A 22,562-nucleotide genomic window follows, 5' to 3' on the forward strand; every position below is an offset into this window, starting at 1 on the left:
CCGACCGGAAATGCCTGTGAAACGTAACTAGACACCCCCTTGAGTTACTCGCCCACCCATCCCTTAGTAATTGACTTGGGTGTGTTAATTGCAAATTCTGTCGGAATGCATAAAATCGATACCAACATTATGGTTAAAAAAATAAAAAAGCACAAATTTGCAAATAAAATATTAACAGCAGCTGCTGCTGTAACACGACTAATCGGAACACGGCTAAATGTTGGTTCTTGCCATTTATATTTGGGTATTAAAATACTACGAAACTTAAGACGAACTACAGATACACAGTAAAAACAAGTTTGTTTGTTTTCCGTCATCGCTGATTTATAGCAATTGATTCTATACAGTGACGCAAATATTAATCGAACGATTAATTACGTGTAATAGACGTACGACTGATAGTACCTATACTATTACCAAATATAATCTAATAGTACGACGATTTGCAGTATAATATCAAGAAAAAAATACAGAAATATATGACGAAAGTGTATTATGAACGTACGAAAAATCGATATTGTTCTCTAATGGGAAGTCAAATTATTAAATAAAATGTATGAACATACGAACAGACCGCGATGGTTCCGAAAGTAAATGTGTGTGGAAATAATTGTATACGAAACACGAAAAACGATGACGATTGCGTACAATGAGGAATTGAAATTTCGATGCCTCAGATCTTATTAGTTATTATTTTATCGTAGTCTACAACGTATAGACCCAAACACGCCGATATTTTTAATTTTTTAACGTAGAAACAAAAGCCAATGCCCTATGTGCATAATATTACGAATAAGTGTACTAGTTTAATGATTTCCTATGAACTCATCACGGCGCGCGTTTTATCGTCATGTTAATATCTGGAAATTATTATACACAATATTAATAATTACTAGCTACAGTAGAAAAGAGGGTCAGGAATTTTACCCTCGGTCAAAACATAAAAAAAATAAATAAATACATGTATACATAAACGTCGACTCGTCAGTAGAACGTATAACGAAAAACACACACACACACACACACACAGTTGAAATGGTTTTTAATAAAATAAATTTCGATTGTTTCGGACGAAACCGCCGGGAAATCGTAGTGGTGGCGGCGGCAGCGGCGGGCACACTTTAATTACATTTATTGCATTCCACACCCGAAGGAAAAAATATTGATGGCCATGCACACGGCAGTGTACTAACGACGGATGGCTTCCAATCTCCCTTCCATTGTCTTCGGTTAATTACGGGGGACGCGGAAGAAAAAAGGGTTAAATGCGAAGCCCATCGTTATTATTAAAACGTTTCCATATCTCTTTTTGATCTCCACTTTTAGCCCCCAAAAACTCCCTCCTTGCCGGCGTTTCTTAATAATAATAATAATAATAATAATAACAATAATAATAATAGTAATTGTTTCATTGGACGTAATACGACCAACACGAAAATATCAATATCCTTCGTATCCTTCGCTCCACGTGCCATCGCGATGGCTCACGCGCACGCGGCCGAGAGTTAATTATTACGAATACGCGGGACAGGCCGGTGACTTGGTATTTATATATGCGGCACAGAGAAACGGAAAAGGAAAAACTTCATGGTCCGCCTGGGGCGGAAACGACCTTTGAAAATGTCAGTGGCGGCTAATAATAGTAATAATAATACAGCTTAAGAAAAGGGTATATGGTTATACGGTGCGCGCGTAAGCAGACGGTGTATAGTGATCATTGGCTTTCTTGACAATGGTTTTTATTGTCAGTTGTCGTGTACAAGACATTGAAACGAGCGCGTGCTTCCCCCCTTCCCTTTTGGTAAAACAAAAGGCCACCAACTTACGACTGATTCACAAGAGAATTTACGAGGGTGTAATTTCTTTTCATTCGGAAAAGTAAATATCAATTATCTAATTAAAACGTAATACTCCCAAACAATGAACGATGGAGGCGGCGGTGCATGATGTCGTAAGGCATTTGGTGGAATTAAGTAAAAACGGTTTCATGACGCAAAGTGTTTTATTTCTGCATAACGGTACAAAGAAATTAATTTGGTTCGAAAATATATTTCAAAGTTATCAACTATAAAAGTTTATTGACATAAAGAAACTAATACTTAAGGAATATATATATAGGTATTAAACTCTTTTGTTTGTATATATATTTTTTATTTATATGTTTCACTCGTAAGAAACTGATATTTTAATTTAGAAACAACGAAATTCCCAAACGATTTCTGTATATACAATATAATAAAATATTTTCTTCATTTTTCTCCTCTTAGATTTTTTCGGGTGTTTGTAAATCACGCCCACATTAAATAAGTAGTACAATATTATAGTAAATTGCGCCCGGGATTTTTTTTTGGTTCTAAAATAGGTATAGTAAATTGCACCCGGGACTTTTAGGGATCTAAAATGGGTATAGTAAATTGCGCCCATAGTATTTACTATCTAAGTAACCTTAAATTTATAATTATATGGATAAAGTATTAGAGTTGCAATCTGAAATTTATATAAAAATGAATAGTATAAATGAACCTTATAGGTTCATACATTTCATTTGTACCTATATTTCAAAATACCAAATCAAAAAGAAAATTTCAAAAAATGGAAAAAATGATTCAACAGTACAATGAAAACACTATTACGAGAGCTGAATATGTGAAGATGATGTCTCAATACTATGCAGATAACTTATAACTGTATTTTTTATTATTAACATTTTTAACTTAATAAAAATTATTTAAAAAACTATAATTAATACCATAATATTTAAAAAAAAAAAATTAATTTTCCTATTTTTATTAATTAATTTATTCATTTCAAATTAACCAAAAAAAACTTTTTTGGAAGACAGTAATAGAGTTGCCTCCTTGTGGTGTCTGGGTAATGCTTAATGACTATTATAAAAATAATATTTCTATTGGGCGCAATTTACTATACAGAAATTTGTACCTAAAAAACACCTGGCGCAATTTTCAATTGTTTTCCTTCTTTGGGCGCAATTTATGTTTGCCCATTTTTTCAAAATGTTCTGTTTGTTTTACGTTTAAAAATATGAGAAAAGTAAATATAACGCCATATTGATTGGCCATGATATTGTTAACTTTACCTTTCATGCATCGGAACGGTCCAGACGTTGTATTTTCTAATAATATACTATATATACAAGGGACTGCGATGAATAGGAGACGGATTAATGTTTGGCCTCGTTAGCACACGATCAGTGTTGCCAATCAACTATGTCTCTGTCAATTGTCCAATCAGCGGAGAGTGATTTATGCGTTCCCACCGCCCCTTTGGGATCTAATTAGTGTTTAATTCTAAGAGATGATCATCGCTGTCGCCCACTCAGCCGTTTCCTTAATGAAACCCCTTGTCCTCCTTCCACGAATGTTTTCCTCCGATTTTCCCCGCCATCAGTTTCACTACTCTGTTCGTATAGTGGTCGTATATAATAAACAACAAGCGAGTAAGAAGAGAGCGCAGATGATTCGGAATTCAGGACGAATGAACAAGAAATTATCGATCGGCCAATTAAACTTAATCAGTCGGTATGGATTACGTTTAAAGAGATAGAGAGAGAGAGATAGAGAAAGAGCGAAAAAAATAAAATACACACAGAGACTTACACACAGAGATGCACAACACTTATAAGGGCCCTGATCCGAAGGTTATTGACATATACATGTATATATATATAATAAGCCTAAAAGCTTCTCTCCAACACCCCATGCAGTAATATAGCGAATCGGGTTACGTACGCGCATTTCAGGTGAAAGGAAAATCGAAATGATTTTGTTTTTGTCAACGTTGTGTTTAGTTCTTGACCATGAAATCCGATATGACTAATACACTAAATGGACTGGTCAATATAATATATACTCGTATGCACACACACACACACACACACACACACACAAATATATATACATATAAATACAACGAGGAGAAAGAGAAAGACGAAGCTTTTGGGTAGTCCGCACAAATGGAGACGAGACATATACGTTTACACACTGTCAACCGATTCGGAAATCCGTATGGGGAAATCCCGGTGGCCAGTTTGTTTTGTTTTATGCTAATACTCGAATGAAATACACCCCCTCATTGTTGTTGTAATACTATATATACTCCTCTCGGTCGGAAGATATTATATTTCTCGAATGTACATCTTATATATTTTATTTTTTTTTCCTGGACGTGTTTGCGCACATATACCGTATACAATATGTATACACATCGCGTGGCGTGTGTATGGAACTCTAGTTTTTGTGTCAAACAGACGGTCAGTCAAGGTTCATCGAATGTACGTTTATGTATATAATATAATATTATACGTATTGTATTCGTATATGTGCGCGTCTGTAAATTAGCAGCAGCACGTGTAACCTAATCCTAAACAGGATACTCAAATTTATTGTTCATCAGTACGATTCAGAGTTTTTGACCACCCTCAACGAATTTACATTGGCACTAAGATACGAACAACTCGTGGTAACCACACACCCCACAGAGTGTAGTTTAGTGGAAAAAATTCACGAGTTGTTTGAAAAACAAAAAGGGCGCAGAGTACTTGTATAAATAATAAACGGAAAATGAGATTTCAAGTGCATACGAAAACATCACTTACCCCGCAGCTTTTGGGCGTCGACCAACTGTCGTTCTAGACTTCCTTTGACTTCCCTCTCACGGAGTACGTCCATTTTCAACTCGGCTGGAATAAAACAAAACGAAAAATAAATAATTAAGATCAACGAGCAAGTCGAATGTTATAATATTTACAAAATACGACGCATGTTTTTCGATATACGTAAAATGTTTTACACACCATATCTTGCATGTACCGACATTGGTAGTGACACACACACACGTACAACGATTGTTACAATGTCATTTTATACGTTCATAAAGTATACGCGAAACCCATTTGCTAGATATGCGCACACTATATTTATGTGTGTACGCGTAAGAGGAGTTATCGAAGTCTGGCGGGGATACATTGCGTTAATCCCGATTTGAAGGGTCGTGTCAGTTAGTCACCTAAGGCTGTTTGCTCATGTACGGCCACTCGAGATCTTATACGTGTGTGTGTATGTGTGTGTGTGTGTGTGTGTGATGCAATACATATTTATACTAACATAACACTCAGGGAAAATACAAGAAGCGGCCGCGAGCGATTTGAATAACTTTTGCGAGAGATGGTTTCCGTTGCCACCGTTGTAGCGTAAGCACAACATAAAACAACACCTGGGGAGATTGTATGATTTTATCATTTTTCTCTTGGTTTCCGTTTCGTATATTATTTTACACAGAAGACAGTGTTTTCGGTTTCGATAATTCAGTTAAGTCACCGCCGTCCCGTGGTTTTGGGCTCATTAATTTTTCCAGTTTAACACGGGAAATGTATATACAAAAGAAAAAAAATGTCGCGCGGTGCGTTGTTTTTTTTTTTCATCGCCATAAACTCATGGGCTATATATTTCTAAAAGACGCGCGAGCGTTAGCGTTCCACATTGACGATTATCACGATTATTTTCAATCGGTACCGAATATCGCTGGTGTAGACAATATATTATTACTATTATCATAATAATATGGCTAATGAAAAAACACGACGAGAAAAATCGATGATGGTAACGGCCCAGCATTGACACATAAATCAGTATACGTATATTGTGGAGAACGTGAACCAATAATAACAACGCGACGACGCGCGTCCGCTCTCCACCGCTATACACCCGAGGCGGCATTATTAATCTCAATTCTGAAAATTAGGTACTCAATAAATAGCGATTGTTTTTTTTTTTTTTTTGAAACGCATTATTTTTCGTCGAAATTCTATATAAATATATGTGTACTTGTATAAAAAATAAAAAAATTACAAAAACGCGTTTTCTGAAACCAGTGTGCACAACGCCCGTTTATGTTTGCCGTAACGTTTCCCGGTAAAGTCGTAAAAACTCGACGCCAATCGGATCACGAACGAATATAATCTCGTACGCCGTATACGGATGTATTATCGTGTGTAATAAATGCGAGTAAGTGAAATAAAAAAAAAAAAAAAAAAACAGGTGTCTCCGACAGTACTTCGTGTGATGTGGCCGAACCGGCTCTGTCGAGACGTAGAACAGCACAAAAAAAAAACGTTACATTACGTAATGTGCGTCAGGAGCGACGAGATGGAGACACGAAACGAACGGAAACCGCAGTCCAGAAACTCGCGGTGAGGTGTAGCGTTGTGAAAACGCGTCGGCGGCGCAATCCGATACGAATCGTACGCGGAGAGAGACGCGCGCGCGAGACACAACGATCGGAAATGCTAGTCGAATCCGCAGTGATCGACCGTGGACGCATCGTTGTGCGGACGGTAACGGCTGAGAGGACCCGGTGGAAACCGTGGCCGCAGTTTGCGCGCATTACAGCTAAGTTAGACGACGTCTCGGCTACCGCTGCGAGCGCGGAGACTTGAACTCGGCTCGTGCCGTCGCCATCGGACGACAACCGTCGTAAATGTTCCTTCGTACCGGATAAGAAGGAATAACGCGACAAAAGCTACGCTGCACGCTTAACACTAACCCAACCCGCTATCGGCTAGGTGCTTCTAGAGGAATAAAACGCGGGCAAGGAGGAGGTGGGCGGAACCGGAGAAAAACATATTACGCTGTTCTCGTACGCGGCGGTCACCCGCTCGATAACCGTTGCGCGCGTACACGCGAGACACACAACAGTATACGGTCGACACTTGTCCGGCGCGTCTCCGGCATCCGCTTCGTGTGGGGCGCGCGTGCCGATCAGATTTATGTGCGCGCGAAACACCGTGTTCTCCTCGGGCTCGTTTTATGTTTTACGCAAATGTCTCCCTAAGTGAATATCGTTGTCGTATCCTCGTCGCGCTTTGCTACCTACCGCTGCTGCTGACGCGGTCGGTTACCGTATTGTACGAGCGCGGTACGCTTGTCTGGGGACACGCGCGAGTTCAAGACCGATGCAGCGCGCGGCGGTCGTGCTCAGCAGCTTACGAAAGGAAAAAGGAACGGAACACGTTGTGTGCAGACCGATGTAGGAAAGAAGCCAGATCTGTTGGATATTGCAAACGCGTTATGTTACGGACGGCATCGCTTACGTAGTACTATTCTACTTACCGTTGCGCCGTCCGAATGCAACGAATATGGGCGTATGGTTCACGAGCGGGTTCGCCTCCACATCGGATATTGTCTTTTTTCGTTAACGGCTAAACATATAACGTTTCCGTCGGCACGGAAAAGCTTCGATTCGATCAAATTTATTGAACTATCGTTTTCTATCGATTATTCTGCGTTTCGTTGAATTATTATAACTGATTTTCATGGGCAAACGGGCACATCATCGTCTACTAAGAACTGTATTTAATTCGAAACATGCAATTTAAACGCTTGCATAATAATTTCCATACCGTACGTGTAGTATTTTATACGAAACAATCAAATTAATTTAGTGATAAAGTTAAGTAAAAACATTCAAATAATACGATTCCCAGTGGTCATCGACGTCGTTAAATGGAATATAAAAATGTTCACGAGAGTACAAAATCTTTTTTTTTACCTAACTCGAAAACGGAATTTCAGAATGATATTTTATTCTTCAATAGCGTAGTGTTTTCCGTAGAAATTTGTTTTGAGTATAAAAAAAAAATAAGAAAAAAAAACCTTGAATAATATTAATTTCTTTGGCCAAACGTGTATGATACTTTTAATTTTTTTTTTTTTAATTTGAGCGGAAACGAAAATGGAATTTTAAGGAACCGTTGCATCACGGTCTCGCGTGCCGTCGACATCGGACTACAGGACATGATAACAGGCCACCGCTGGCTTTACTTCGTCGTCCCGAAGGGGTTTTTAATATTATTACAAGCACACGCTCGTGGTTCTAACCCTAAAACTATATAACGCGAGCGCGCGCGCGGCACGCAAGCTCCCGCGGCGGATCGACCGGTGAAATTATACGTCGATATGTGTTATTTGTCGATGTGCCCGTGTGCCCGTGTGCTTGTGTGATATATGGACAACGTGTTTTATTACAGGCGCCTCTACGCGCGTGTACATATACGATAATAAGCCCTAATTTCGACTCGGCAGGCCTTGGAGCGTACATTTGTTTTCCAAAGTAATAGGTCTCTTTTTTTTTTTACCAGGTTTTTTGGTCATTATATTAAGTATATTATATATTTTCGTGCCTCGGGTTCCGTGTGCGCGCAGCAATCACAACAGCCGACGCCGCCGCACGTCGACCGAATTAAATGGCATTTCATGAAGACGAGATGTTTTCTCTGTGGCTCAATATTTTCGACCAAAAACGGTGGGCGTTCCCCGACAAAATCAAATGGGACTGTGCTATGTGTGTCTGTTCCGTATACATATACGTACGATGCGAGTGTGTGTGTGTTAAGTATACGTTTCGGAATTGATTGAAGCCTGCGCGGGAATTGTTGTTATTTAAACGCGCGCACGGAATTGTATTTACTACAAACAAACGAAACGAAAAAAAAATAGAAACGAGAATACACATATATACCCGAAAATCACACACACACACAGACGTACAAACACACGCAGGTGGTAGTAGTGATGAGGTGTCTTTTTACGTCTATCCGTTTCGGTATAATTTCATATGTAATTTAATGAAAACGGTCGTTTTTTAAAACGATAATTTGTACGAATGATCCATTACCGGGGCGGCGGGGAACGATAGATCGTTGTTGGGAGGGGGGCAGGGGAAGGGAACATCGCGTCTCCCGTGAGAGTCGGCGGAACACGACTCTTAAAGGTCAGTTCGTGATGGGAATAAATGGTACGAGTGGCCAATTATACAAGTGTATGCCACACCACACGGAGTATATATACACTGTGCGCGTACACACACACAACAAACCGGCGCACAATAATAATTTATACATGCACGCGGTGAAATTGTTTTTTTTATTATTATTTCGTGTCTCTCCACGCGGCGGCGGCAGTGACGGCTTAGGCGGAGAGCTGAAATAACAGTAATCCGCGACGATTAATTTATCGCGTTATACCCACACTATACTATTGCAGCAACAACGGCGCGGCAAGTTTTTTTTTAACATTTTATCGTTATTATTATTAATATAATTATTAATTTATATCGATTTGTTCCGACTGGGCGTGATCGAAACGGATCCAATTTGATATTGTACACGATCGTTCGTGTCAACCGCACGACGTAGTATTCGGTTGGGGTACATTTGGTATCATTTGACGGCGTTCTACTACGATATTTATAACATCACTCTCGTTCAGCGAATTTAATTACGATTCGGCGTTGGATTTATCGTGAACGACGCCGAAGTCGACGTGCCCGGGCGTGACCGGTACGTGTCAGAAAAAAACCCGACTCGACGCGTGTAACGTTTGTTCGTATGTGCGCGTGTGTTTGTTTAAGCGTATCGAAAATACGAATACTCGGTCTATCCCGCGACCTCTGAACCGCTATCTACGACTGCTGACCCGTCACAAATCATAAGACCCCGCGAAACTATTAGACGGGTTTACGATCATTTTAAATATTCAATACTGTTGACTACCGACCGAGCAAGGAATTCAACGCGCGCAGGCCCAAGTGTACAACTGTATTCCTGTTCAACATTTCCGATATTGTGTTTGTGTGTGCACACGATATTCAACCGGTTATGAGTCCCACGAACTCGTCCGTCGAATTCCGCTTCGTGTATAACATACGATGATCGAGGAATATTACGCACCGGATTGTTGTGTTTTCGTCCGACATCAAAAATACACGAGGAGTTACATCTTATACACCTATATACGTAGTTAATAATCGCGAGAAAAAAAAAAAATTCAACGCACGCGCGCGGTGACCGATCCTATAAAATGTCACCGCCTCGGTTTTAACGACCGTTGCTAATCGAATTATAACGCCGCCACGCGTGTCTCGACTTATCTGTCGTGTACGCTGTCGTGAATAATTTATTGTTGAACGTTCGGAAAACAAACGTGTGACGACGAAGAATCGACACATTTTTCAATCCGATCGACTAGGCCCGTGAAAAACATCGACGTCGCGGTCCACGGGCCGAACGAATCCATAGTCGAGTCGATTGCAGGAGGTACCTACGCCTGCAATGTTCGTCAGTTTATGATTTACATATTATCGACATAATGAATACGCTCGTAGTACGCCGTTGCACACAACTGAACTTTACACACATATATGCGCTATAACTGTGCGGGCGATCTTTAAGACCAACGACCGTGTCGCGTCGAGGTGCAATCGTCTCGCCTTTCCTTGATTATTTATCGTATCCGAAAATAATTAGAGGGGGAATGGAGGAAACCACAAAGCGAGACCGACGTAAATATTCGAATCGTCGAGAAACAACCCGGACCGTTATTAATTACTACAATGATATAACACGCTCGTAGTTTGTCATTTTTTTTTTAATAAATATTGTACATATAAATCATACGATATAACATTACGAGCGTTAGCTGACCAATCGCACTGCGCGGTAAACGAAAAAAACTACATCGGGAGTACAAACAACGTTTATAATAATATCGAAATCTACATCCGTCGCATATTATCGATTGATTTCGAGTCGCATCACTCACCTTTTTCGAAGTTCAACGCGCGGTCGTCGTCTCGAATCTTGTCGGCGGCGGCCTTCAGCAGTGCTTGTATCTTCCGGAGTAACGACTCGGTGGTCATGTACGGCAACCCCATGTCACCGGAACCGGCGGAACCGAAGTTCAACGCCTGTGGCGGGGGCGTGACGCTACCGTGCGCGCTGCTATTACCTCCCACGTCCGGATTGTCGCTGAGGTCTGAAATCAGATCGAACAGTGGCGAGTTTATTGTGCGGTCGTTTATCGTTAGAGTATCGATGGAAGCAACGAGCAGCAAAAGAAATAAGACCGCGATAAGTAAATCGTTATTACGACGAATATTCTTCTAGGGGCCCTCTACGTAACCTATGCCGCCTCGTTCTGATACAGTACATAATCGACCGCGGTATATTGTTACTCAACCGATCGAATAATGATAAATACAAATAACGAACACAATACACCCAAAACCGATCGTTTTAACTGAATGAAAACGTACATCATAAAAGTACGTACTGTCGTGTCGGGTTACACGCCACAGCCGTCGCTACCCCCTTCCCCATTCCGCTTTTCTCTTTATTATACCGAACGTTGCCGTGTCAAATAAGCACTCGAGTAGAACGCACGTTCTTCGTTTCGATATTATTTCGTTTCCAATGGTTTGTGTATAATTCGTTTTTTGTTTTCTTCTCCCCCTCATCCCCGTCCTGTTCACTTTTTTGTCTCTGTCGACAATTATAAATTACATTTACATTGTATACGCAGGGCGTGTGTGTCCGACCGTTGTGTACGGTAATATTATTTTACCCGATGAACGTAAGGAAAAACGAATATTCTTTCCGACCGAGAGCGCATCGCGCATATGGTCAGGATTGAATGTTATGCTATTGTTTACCGTGATCTTTGATGTCGTCTTCTTCGCCGTCGGAAATGTTGTCGTCGTCCTCGTCCAGGTCGTCTTCGTCGTCGACGTTGGTATTGCCGCCAGCCGAGTGATCGCTGGCCGGTCCCGAGTGATCCCCTCCCGTTTTCGAAAGATTCAACACGGGGCTGTGCCCTTCGGATGAACCTGGTGACGTGTAAAAAGTCCCGTTATCTGTATTGTCTATATTAAGCTCGTATATAGCAGCTACTGGTAAGTGTCTAGATGACGCGTGTTATACGATTGTTATGCTTACCGTTCTGCGAAGTCAAATCCCTTGCTTTCTGATCAAAGTTCAGCGCTCGATTTATGTCGCCCACTCGTTCGTCGTTGGCCCTGTAAAATAGGAAAAAGGGAAAAAAATTACATTCATACAATATCATTGCACACGTAACATAACAATATGATGCTATAACGACGGTGTTTTATTCCACGACCGTTTTTCCATTAATACCCGCTGCCGTTGTCTGCCCAAAAGCGTACGCGCGCGCACATAAATAAAACATTTCGGAAATTCGACGGTGGACTGCGGCGGAGGCGGTGGCAAAGCGATTAAGACATTAAGAGCAGTAGTAATACAGTGTTGTGTCGGGGAAACCGAACGAAAAAGACCTTTCCGCGTGTGTCTTAATGAGGGAAAGCTTTTAACGTCTCGGCGGCAGCGGTGTGTACATCTGCATATTTCGGAGGCTTTGCTGTCGCTGTCGATGTGTACGCAAGCGGAGGGGCAGCGCGTTTAATGCGTTTCGCTTCGCGGTGCGATATCGCGCGTATAAAAGACATTTCAAATGCGTTATATAATAATCGTAATAATCGTAATAATCGTTAAACGTAATAACGATGGACGACCGCGGCGAGGGCATTACGGAATAACAATAGTTTTAAAAAAAAATCTAATAATAATAATAATAAAAAACGGAAGTAACTAATTTCCATCTGCACTCAAATGTTGTCCCTGCAGTCGGACGCGCGTGTTCACTCTCTCTCACGCACACGTGCACACACATCTAAGTCGGTCCCGTCGGATCGGGATGACGCGTACGGGTATAAATCCCGACGACCACGTCATCGACGGCAGTATCCCGCGGAGGGGTCACGGACAGAACACGCGACCGCCATCACACACGTACACAATATATATTTACATAATATGTAAATATTTATATATTATATAAACGTACGTCCGAATAATAATATCAGAAGATTTGTTGCAGACGCGATTCACGGTCGTCGCGTGACGCAGATCGCAAAAATTACGAAACAGTACAGTTTCGCGAGCTCGCAGCGCCTACGCGCACCGTGTCCGGGAAATCGTATAAAACAAACGTCGGTCAAACAATGAACACGAATAAATCAACGGCGCGATCCTGTTATCTGGCACCGGTCCCTATCCGCCGTGCACCCATAAATGTTGTACCTCGAGCATGCATAATGAGACGTGCGCGCACACAGTCTTGTGGACATAACGTACGCGTTTTTAATTATTTTCGATGTTTTCGTCACGCAATACGCCATATATTATACTATATATGTGTTTAGTGAACGTACCGTCTCGTCTTGACGCGAAACACAAGTCGTTTCCGGTCGAAAATAAGAGAAAAAATACGTGTATACCTCGAATATACATAACATAAACCCGATATTATAAGCGACAGTTTTTCGGCGCGCAAAATCACACACGCACGTTCAATCCCGTTTTGACGTATGACTTTAGTGTTGTCGCGCGTACGTTTTATTGTATTGCACTACACGTGTACAACGTGCGTTGAGATTCGCATAATAATTTATATACGTTAATATGGGCATACCGAGATGAAGATGAAGAACGTCAAAAACGTCGTCACGAGCGTCCAACACGAAAATAACGAAAAATGTTTATTTTAGGTTTTTGTAATATAAACGAGTTTTGGTCAACGACTACGCGTTTCGTGAATATAGCGCGCGTGAAATATAATTTCGTGGCGCGAATGTGTAAATCATCGTCCCATTGTCTTGTACGGGCACACATACCGTAGTAAAAATATTTAATGTAATAATGTTAAGGGGATGTTGTTCGTGACCGGGATCGCGGAGATCGGAAGGGTTTGCGTCGCCCGTCGACGTTATGTTTTAAAACCAGTTCTTGTGAAGAGCAAATGACGATACTCAGCCGGCGGCCGGTCTTGTGCTCGTCGTCTGCTAGTTTCTCACTCCGTGACACTCAATTTCTTTGTCTGTTTCAAAGTAAAAAAAAAATAAGCTCGTTTAATCAAAATAAATCGTTTACGACATAACGGGTACGATTTACACGAAAAATATAATTCAACAGTGTTTTCCGCGAGATTAATAATCGCAGACCCGCCCCAAACGGTTTTGCTGTTGCAATACGCACGCGCGAGAACGTATAAACGTACTCGTGCATTATAAATCGTTACGATTCCGGTCGGCGTGTCGCGTGCAGATAAGTTGTGCCAGCAGACGAGAGGGATTTGTCGCGGCCGTCGTTTTGTTATCTCACGTGTTATATTAATATGCTTGCCGATCCGTTGTTAAGTACAAGTGAACCGCGTGACATCACGCAACACATTATGCTCGGCTGTAATTAATTATACGGACGGACCGATCGCTCAACACCGCAAAACTCTTGCGCGTACACGTAGGCGCGATAAAGTGCTTGACGGATCCGCGGTGTCGGACGAATTTCGATCGTCTTATCTGTGCGACGTCAGAAATTTCGAACTCGCTGATGGTACCGGAGGAATGAAAGATATAGAGAGAGGTCGGGGAAAAAAATAAATAAATATCGTGAAAATTAATTCCCGTAACGTTCTTTGACTTCTGTGCCGGCCGGGATCGCGTGCGGAGGGTGAATTTTCATTAGTCCGCGCGCGCGCGCTCCGGAATCGTATATATTCCGTCTAATCCGTTCTTTGTGTATATATACCGTACGCGATGACGACGAGAAGAATGTCCGGACTGCCGCCGCCGCGGATAGCGGGCGCCCGCATATTAAAAGTCCTGTTTGTCTTTAGGATGTTGTTCCCTTTCATTTCCGCCGTTGGCTATACATATTGATTCAATCGGATGTTTTGATTAAAATTTAAATACAGCAGCTCCCCTTATCATTCTACCGGCTCGTCTGATTTTTTTTTCTTGTTATTTAATCCCGACGTTATGGGCATTCGATAATTATGATAATTCTTCGTTTTTCCCCTCTTTCCCTCCCATTTTATCATTATTATTACTACTTTTTCTTTTATTAAAATCCGTATACACTGTATACTATTTCTTTCTTTTGATTTTCATCGTTATTCGGTTTTTTTTCTCCAATCCCGTTGCGTCGTCATTGCTCGCGACCGGAACTTCGTAATGATATTCTTATTCAATTTGACTAATCCTCTCGACACGGTAACGACGGTGGTGGGTGTCGTTTGTTTGTGTTTAATAAACACACGCGAAACGTACCGAAAAGAGTGTCGGCGGCGGCGGCATACAGCAGAGGTCCTCCGTTGTTACAACGACAGAAACGACAGCCGCCGTCATGCTAATTTGTTGAAGGGGTTGTGATATAGGATCAGCAGCAGCAGTAGTAGCAGCAGCACATCATCGAAATCCGATTCGACGGCGCGGTGAAACAATAATAACCCGAGAAACAGCCTCGGGGCTAGAGGGTCGTTTCGTCCGCTGCTGCAGTAGACGCGGGCGCGCGGCGGCGGCAGAGGATTTTAAACTTTTGCCCGTTACATGCAGAAGGGTCGAATACGTAATAAGTATAAGATTTCTGGAGCGAAACGCGCGGCGACGGCAGCAACGTCTTCTACCCCCGTCCGCTTGCGTGTGTAGCACCGAAGAAACCCTTGGGGGGCTTTGCCGTTTTGAGTTATGATTATTAATACACACGTATCCTGTGTGTGTGCAACGCGTGCAAAACTCCTTACGATTATAATATTAAACTCCGACGTTCCGGACCCGGGACCATGTTAATTGAAACGAAATCTGAGATTCGTCGGCGGCCGGTCGAGTGTGCACGCTGCATCGGTGAGCGAGCTGCAGAGAGGATTTAATATTAAATTAATCGACATAGTCGTAATTGTCGGGCGGTAGTGGTTGAAGTGAGTATATGTTTTATACGGGTACGGACACGTATACATGCACCAACACACGCACGTCTAATATATTTGCGCGGAAAGTTTATGCGCAATGTGTGTTCGAGTAAACGATCGAAAATCCGAAACAGACGAGATCCGGAATCAACGGGAATGTTATGTTACACATTCGACGGAGGTACAATTAGGCCTACATATATTATGTACCGTGATTATTATCGAATAATCATACCGGAGGCGGTAAAACAATGTTTTGCAATTCATTACACACCCGGGCGCAATCGCAATGATTTATATATTTAATATTATTAATACGTGTTATGTATACGTGTATAATGTAACCAGCTATTATTATCGTACAGCAGACCTGCCGTGCAATTGGTTTTATAGGTACGCCCATAGTACTATTTATTTTTCCATCGTCGTCACACCACACACACACATACGTGTTATAATAATACTGATCAATTATCATCGATATTAGATTTAAAAATTTATTAACCAAGTCGCAATTTTTATGTACGTTATATGCACAGTATAATGTCTTTTGAAACCATATAAATTAAAAACCGTACACGTTACATAATGTACTCGAAACGAAAGTAAATAAGGTTGGATTGCAAATAGATAAAAAAAAATAAAAATTATAATTTGGAAGGGTTAGTAATAACCAATTAACATATATACAGAATGTATTTAATCGCTAGAAATTAAAAAGGTTAAAAATAAAAAGATATGTTTTACTCAGAAGTCGGTTCGCGGGCATATCTGATCGTATGTCATGTTGTACATTATGTAAAAGAGAACAGCTGTATAATAAATGTGTATAGTAATTAGAATTACTTTCAATGTCATTCCGGACGATTTGTAAGTGACGTAGAGATTTTTAATGGGAAAGTTTCGTGCGCCCCCGAAGCACATTCCTTTGAGACATGCTCGCGTAAAACCGAATTTGTATACATTTAAAACAAGATTATTAATTTCTTTTCAGAGGGTTAAAAGTTCAAAGCGAGAAAGAGGGAGTTAATTATTAAAACGGATTCGCAGTAATGGAGGGAATTAAAACGCGAACGAAACGGAGTTTTGGTTTTGACAGTATAAAAGGCAAAATCGACAGGACGTTGGCGGCGATGGCGACTGCAATCGTGACAGACCTTTCTACCACGGGGAATTCGATCGCAAACATTATATTATTACTTGAAAAAATTTGTACCTCAGAAATTGGACCGGAAGAGAGCCTATACATACACGTAGTATAACCCCTACTGATCGGCGCGTAACACGTGCATACAAACCGATAATATCCGATAATGTTATCATTATTGTTATTATACATTCAGTCCGAACAAACGCGCGTACGCATTATAATATATAATAATATATACATCGCCCACCCGGCGATCCATTATTATTAGTCGTATTTTTTTTATTTTTTATTATTTTTTTTTTTTTTTTATGTGTAGAGCGTATACACAATACACGCGTTATGGAGATATATAGATGTGTGTCGACCGATAACGCGTATTTCGATTGGAATGACACGAACGTTTACAATACGTTTACACGCACACACACACACACACACATACAAACGCCAAAGTGCCTTGTAATTAGCAGCTGGCGGCCGGCAAACTAGAACTAGCCACACACCCACTTTAGAGTGAGAGAAAGAAAAGAAAGAAAAAAAGGCGTTTCGACTAAATCAGAAACGTTTTATTTTTTTTTTTTTTTTCGTGCACTCGCATACGTACGGAATATTATTCGTTTACAATAGTAATGATGATGATAATAATAATAATAATAATAGTAGTTGAAAATAATTTGTGACAGTGACATGCGGCACAAGTCGCGCGGACCCGAACGGAGATCGGTAGTGACCGATAGCTTTGTGTACGCGGCGGCACCCTGCGCGTTGCTGAAGCCACTGCTTGCCACCGCTGCTGCCCACGTGCTCCGTATTCCGGAATGGTAATTGATTCGGCGGCGGACACGTCACGACGACCGCGTATTAAAATATAACGTTTTACGCCGCCGCGCGTACCTGTATCGTATAACTCTCAGGTGCGATCGACTGCTCGTACGTAATAACAATAATATCTTAACGCTGCGTCGCGTCTCCGCGGTCGCACGGCCACAATGTTGTACTTGGGACCAAGTTCCGTCAGGAAAAATGCATACTCCGATGGGCGTAAAAACGTATCGATTGTTCAGATTTTTCCAAACGTAAAACACACCGTACATAGTATTAACAGTAATTGTATTATATCGAACGAAATTGTTCGAATCCGTCGTTTAAGCGCAGCGAGTTCCGACCGCACTGCGTTATACAACTGCAGCGGTGTATAATCCTCGGCGAAAACAGCCAGTACGACATCCAAGGCGCTTAATGCGGTCCATTAGATTGAATAATGACGCGACGTCCGCATGCCCGTCGGGTATAATCCGTTCACCGGCGACCGAAGATTACGCGCTGTCGTGACCGCAAAACTCGCGAATTTGTCCACCACCGCTACCGGCCCTCACGACCCTTTAGCGTTCTGTGTACCGTACGTGTTCGTGTTTCGAGTCCGTACGTCCGTGCGCCGTTCGACGGCGAAGGTCATAAAGTATCACGTTTACAAATGGTTGAATGGTTTTTGTTTGTTCGTTGGTTTTTTTTTTTTTGCTTCTTTGCTACACATTGTTGAAAAAAAAAACGTCAAACGGAATAAAAACACGTACAACGTTTTGAATATCTGTTCGGAAAAATCTCGAAAACAGTGAAACCCTTTCTGGTCTCGGCACGTCATAACGCAATCGCGGTACGGGTACGCACGATGTATAATACGTAATAATGTGCACTCTGAATGTTATTATTATTTTCGCACGGTGCGAACGACGCGTGGGCCGAGTATTTATACGCGGCGGCGTGCGCGCGACACGGTCACGAGATTTTCACCGATGTCGTTATGCAAAATTCCCACTGCGCGTCATTGTCGTCGTAAATTATAACAATAACAATAATTATTAGTAAATACCATTTACGTCTTGTGAACGAACAATCGTTGTGTATAAAACGTATAGGTGTACACTGCGCGACGGTCGTTTAATAGTAAATCCTGCTCAGGCCGACCGGTGAGCACTAATTTTTTTTTTTTTACCGTCGTCCGAATCGGTTCATACGAACGGTGGCCGGCAGTCAATCGTTCGTATTTATCGGGCAATGACTGTCGGGCGAAATTGTATTTCGATGCGCCACCGGAGCGTAGGGTCCAAAACGAACCGAGGGTTGCGAGGAGGGATTTTCTCCGGTCAATAACCGTAACGTGCACGAGACGGAACATCGTGACCATTCTCGTAATCTACGCATGAATATACAGTCTGAGACATCTGACCTCGGAGGTAGATGACCAGGGGAGTTTATTGCGAATGGCGGACGTACACCATCGGCAGTTAGCCCGCAAGAAGATTGGTTTCGCACTCGTTACCGTTCACGGCACTACCCCGTACGTGCGCGTTCGTTTTTCGGAAATCGTTTGAACCGCCACCAACACTTTCCGCAGAGGTTTTACGCGGCTTCTTGTTCGTGGTAGAACCCACACCTCGGCATCAAGCGCGGATAGTGTGTTTTTGTTGTGTGTTCGTTTTCGTTTTGACATTGTACCGCTCGTCCGTCGGTCTGCGTACGGTCCGTAATTGTATTTATCGCAAACGTGTGTGCGTACCGGAAAGTTACCGCCACGGGCAATATATCAACCAGCTATCAGGAGCAGCGTAAAAAAGACACGTCCCCGCGGCGAAAAGTTGGCAAAGTGAATTTATGATTCCGAGAACGTGTCCTGAGGGGCGTTTTTTCATTCACAGTCGACCGATATGAACGGTGACAAATGAATCCATCTTGTCCGCGTTTTCGGGGTCAGGTCGAGAAAAACGAGTTTTCAATTGAAATCCAATATTTTATTTTTTTATTTTTTTAACCGCACACACTATCCCTCGCGACGCAAACTTTTGTCCGATAAGGGGGAAACCGACGTCAAAGATTAACTCCAATGCGTCGTTCGGTTTACGTTACGCACGTGGTGACGACAATGAAATCTATCAGATCCGTCAACGAATCTGCAGTGTTAGATAACCGTGTACAGTAATAATTATTCGATGCGGTCATTGGTGCGGTTATTTATTTTTTAAGAAAACGCGCGGTCGGAGTCCAGGGAATACGAGGAGGGACGATGCTCGTAATATTATACCCCGCATATCGTCGTAAAAACGACAAAAGAAATACGCGCGCGTAATCCTGCGCTTTATCTGAGCCGAGAGGTACGTATAGCGTGTAGGTATTTGTAAGGAATATTATTAAAAATATACGGACGGAGGGGATTTGTTGAAACATTAATTTCGATATTGAAATTTTTCTTTATTTTATTATACCGCTGTTGCGGCGGTTCCCTCTTGGCGAAACGTTGTATTGCGACCACCACAGCGACCGGTCTTTGGGTTGCCTGTGCGCTTTTAATATGATTATTATTATTATTATTATTATTATTATTATATCGATTATATTTCACAATAGATTCGACAGAACGCATAAAATGACCCATCTCGTATCACCACATACGTACACAACACGCGCACACCGTCGTCGGCGAAAGGGAAGAATGAGCAGAAGTATGGGGGTAAACACAACCATATCAGTACAGATATAGTAATATGTGGTCTACATAAATATATAGATGTACGATCGGTATAATAATAATCGTAATATATATAACGTATATAACGTATCGATAGCCTCCGGAAGGGATGGCATTTCAACGGCAGGGCTCACACACGAACGTTTTGTAGAAACAATGGACACATTCAGATACATATATCCCGTACAAAAGCACAGTGGATAGGATATGTATTTATATATATACATATACGTAGTGCTGTAGGGGTGGAAGGAGGTTAGTGGTGTATATATCGGAAACAACGGTATTAGATTAAAACACCGGTCCGATAATACTGGCCATGATGATGATGATGATGACGGCGTGATTGGATGTTTAAACGTATTTAGTGTATACGTGTGCTGGGATATCTAGATTTGTTGGCGCATTGTGTACAAAGGCTTTGCTAATTATTATGCGCGTTCGGCGTGTGCGTGTGTCCTGGACGAGGTTTACCAAAAACCTGTATGTGTGCGTGCGCGCGTACGTTACTATTATTGTTATTCCTTCGCAACAATGGACCCGAATCGCCTGCGCCCAAAAACAATACGAAAAGCCGCGCGGTGGCCAACCAGTCGTTAATGCCGCGTAATTAACCGCGATATAATCCGTCCGCCGACACCGATTGTTATTATTATTACAATATCAACTACCATAAATACGCGCGTACGTTCGATAGTAATAGTATTCTGCGCGGAGTGTGTTTATTTTGCCGGTAAAAATGTAATCGTTGTCTAGGACCGACGTGTGCGAGCAATCTGACGAGCGATTTCCGATTAAATAGGTTTTGAAGCCGGTACGAAAATGAAGCGCGTCAACGTCCGACGGTGCGGGGTCGCGTATTATGCTACTATAATAATAGTATAATGGCGATTGCTCCGAAAAAATAATCACTCTCCATTATACGTTGCGTTGTTACGGATTTATTATTTCGTTTTACGCCACCGCAAAATGTACGGAAATGTTTTTTACAATTATAATGTTGATTACAATGTCGTGTACATATTGTGTACATCAGAATCTGGGGTTTTTTTAACGTGACTGTTTAATTTTTTTTCCCCCCGCTAAAACATATTGTAAAAATAATATATTTCACTATAGACCGCGGTACGGTACCCGTGCGTGTATCGCGTAGCAGCAACACAATCCAACAGGCCTGAGAACTTTTAACCCCGAGATTTTACCGAAATTCGTTTTTAATACGACACACCGCGCGCGCACGCCAATGATCTCGCTTGTGCACAACAGTTATCCGTCGCCGCCGAGGGGAAGCGACGCATTTCGCCTTTAAAGCTTATCGTTATTGACAAAGTTTTTTTTTTTGTTCTCTACGCGTAACGATTGCGCGTAAGTTTTTTTTTTTTTGTATATTTATTTTACTCGAGCAGAAGGTTCTTTTTTTTCAACCCACCAGAGTGTTGTTTGCGAGAAATTCGAATAAAAAATGTAATTTAATGTTTGATGTTTTAGCGACATTGTTTCCTCCTCCACGCATACCCCTCGCGTCCCAATCGCGCGCACCTTACACTCCGCACACACCGCCACTGCCGCGCGCGACAACACCATAAAAATTTAGCGTCGTTAGTGTACTATGTCGTTTACTGCCACCACCCGACCACCGCCGCCCGTCCGTAAAACGAAATTGGCGTAATGGAAGTCGCATCTGGCAACCCCTTAAGACACACCGCACGCGTGCACACGCGTTGTCGTGTACATCATAAAGAAATGACGACAACGATTTCTCCGACTCGAGGGTTGCGTCGGCGGGTGAAAAAAATGTATCGTTCGTTCTATTCGTATTATTCGATTCTCGAGGATCTGTTCTCATTACGCCACGTTATAGACAGAGAGAGAGAAAGAGAGATAAAGTGAAAGTGGGAAGGATAGTGGTTGCGGTGGCGTGCAAGACGTGAAAGTCGTTTTTCATATATATTTTTTTCCACCCCCGTCTCACTCTTGCACACGTCAGCAGTGTGGTGTTTGCATCCTATCCGGGCTCCTCGTGATGAAAGATTTTTCGCGTTGTCGTTTTTTATTTGTTTCACGTTTGCCGCGTGCACCGCTTATTATTAAACGTTTCGAGAATATGTTTCGGCAACTTTATACATATATACGGGGCGCGGACATCGGCGGCAGATCGAAAACGTCATCCATCAATCTCGCCTCTGCTGAGAACCGCTGCTGCAGTGAGCAGGCTAAGGCGGTGGCGAAAAAAAGAAAACGAATATTATTACACCAACTCATGATAGCGTATATA

At 42.0% G+C, this 22,562-nt stretch overlaps 1 protein-coding gene across 1 annotated transcript in view; it reads right to left on the reverse strand.

The window, feature by feature from the left end:
- LOC112694408 (dachshund homolog 2) overlaps positions 1–22,562 on the reverse strand; it is a 104,991-nt gene that overhangs the window by 22,131 nt on the left and 60,298 nt on the right. The window contains exons 6-9 of the mRNA XM_025569858.1: positions 11,789–11,868; positions 11,506–11,679; positions 10,617–10,829; positions 4,616–4,699 (exon numbers count right to left, since the gene is read on the reverse strand). Coding sequence (XP_025425643.1) covers positions 4,616–4,699; positions 10,617–10,829; positions 11,506–11,679; positions 11,789–11,868 — 551 coding nt within the window. The remainder of the gene's footprint in view (positions 1–4,615; positions 4,700–10,616; positions 10,830–11,505; positions 11,680–11,788; positions 11,869–22,562) is intronic.

Source organism: Sipha flava, unplaced genomic scaffold (genome assembly GCF_003268045.1).
Source record: "Sipha flava isolate LNK unplaced genomic scaffold, YSA_version1 129_pilon_pilon, whole genome shotgun sequence".
Taxonomy (NCBI): Eukaryota; Metazoa; Arthropoda; class Insecta; order Hemiptera; family Aphididae; genus Sipha; species Sipha flava.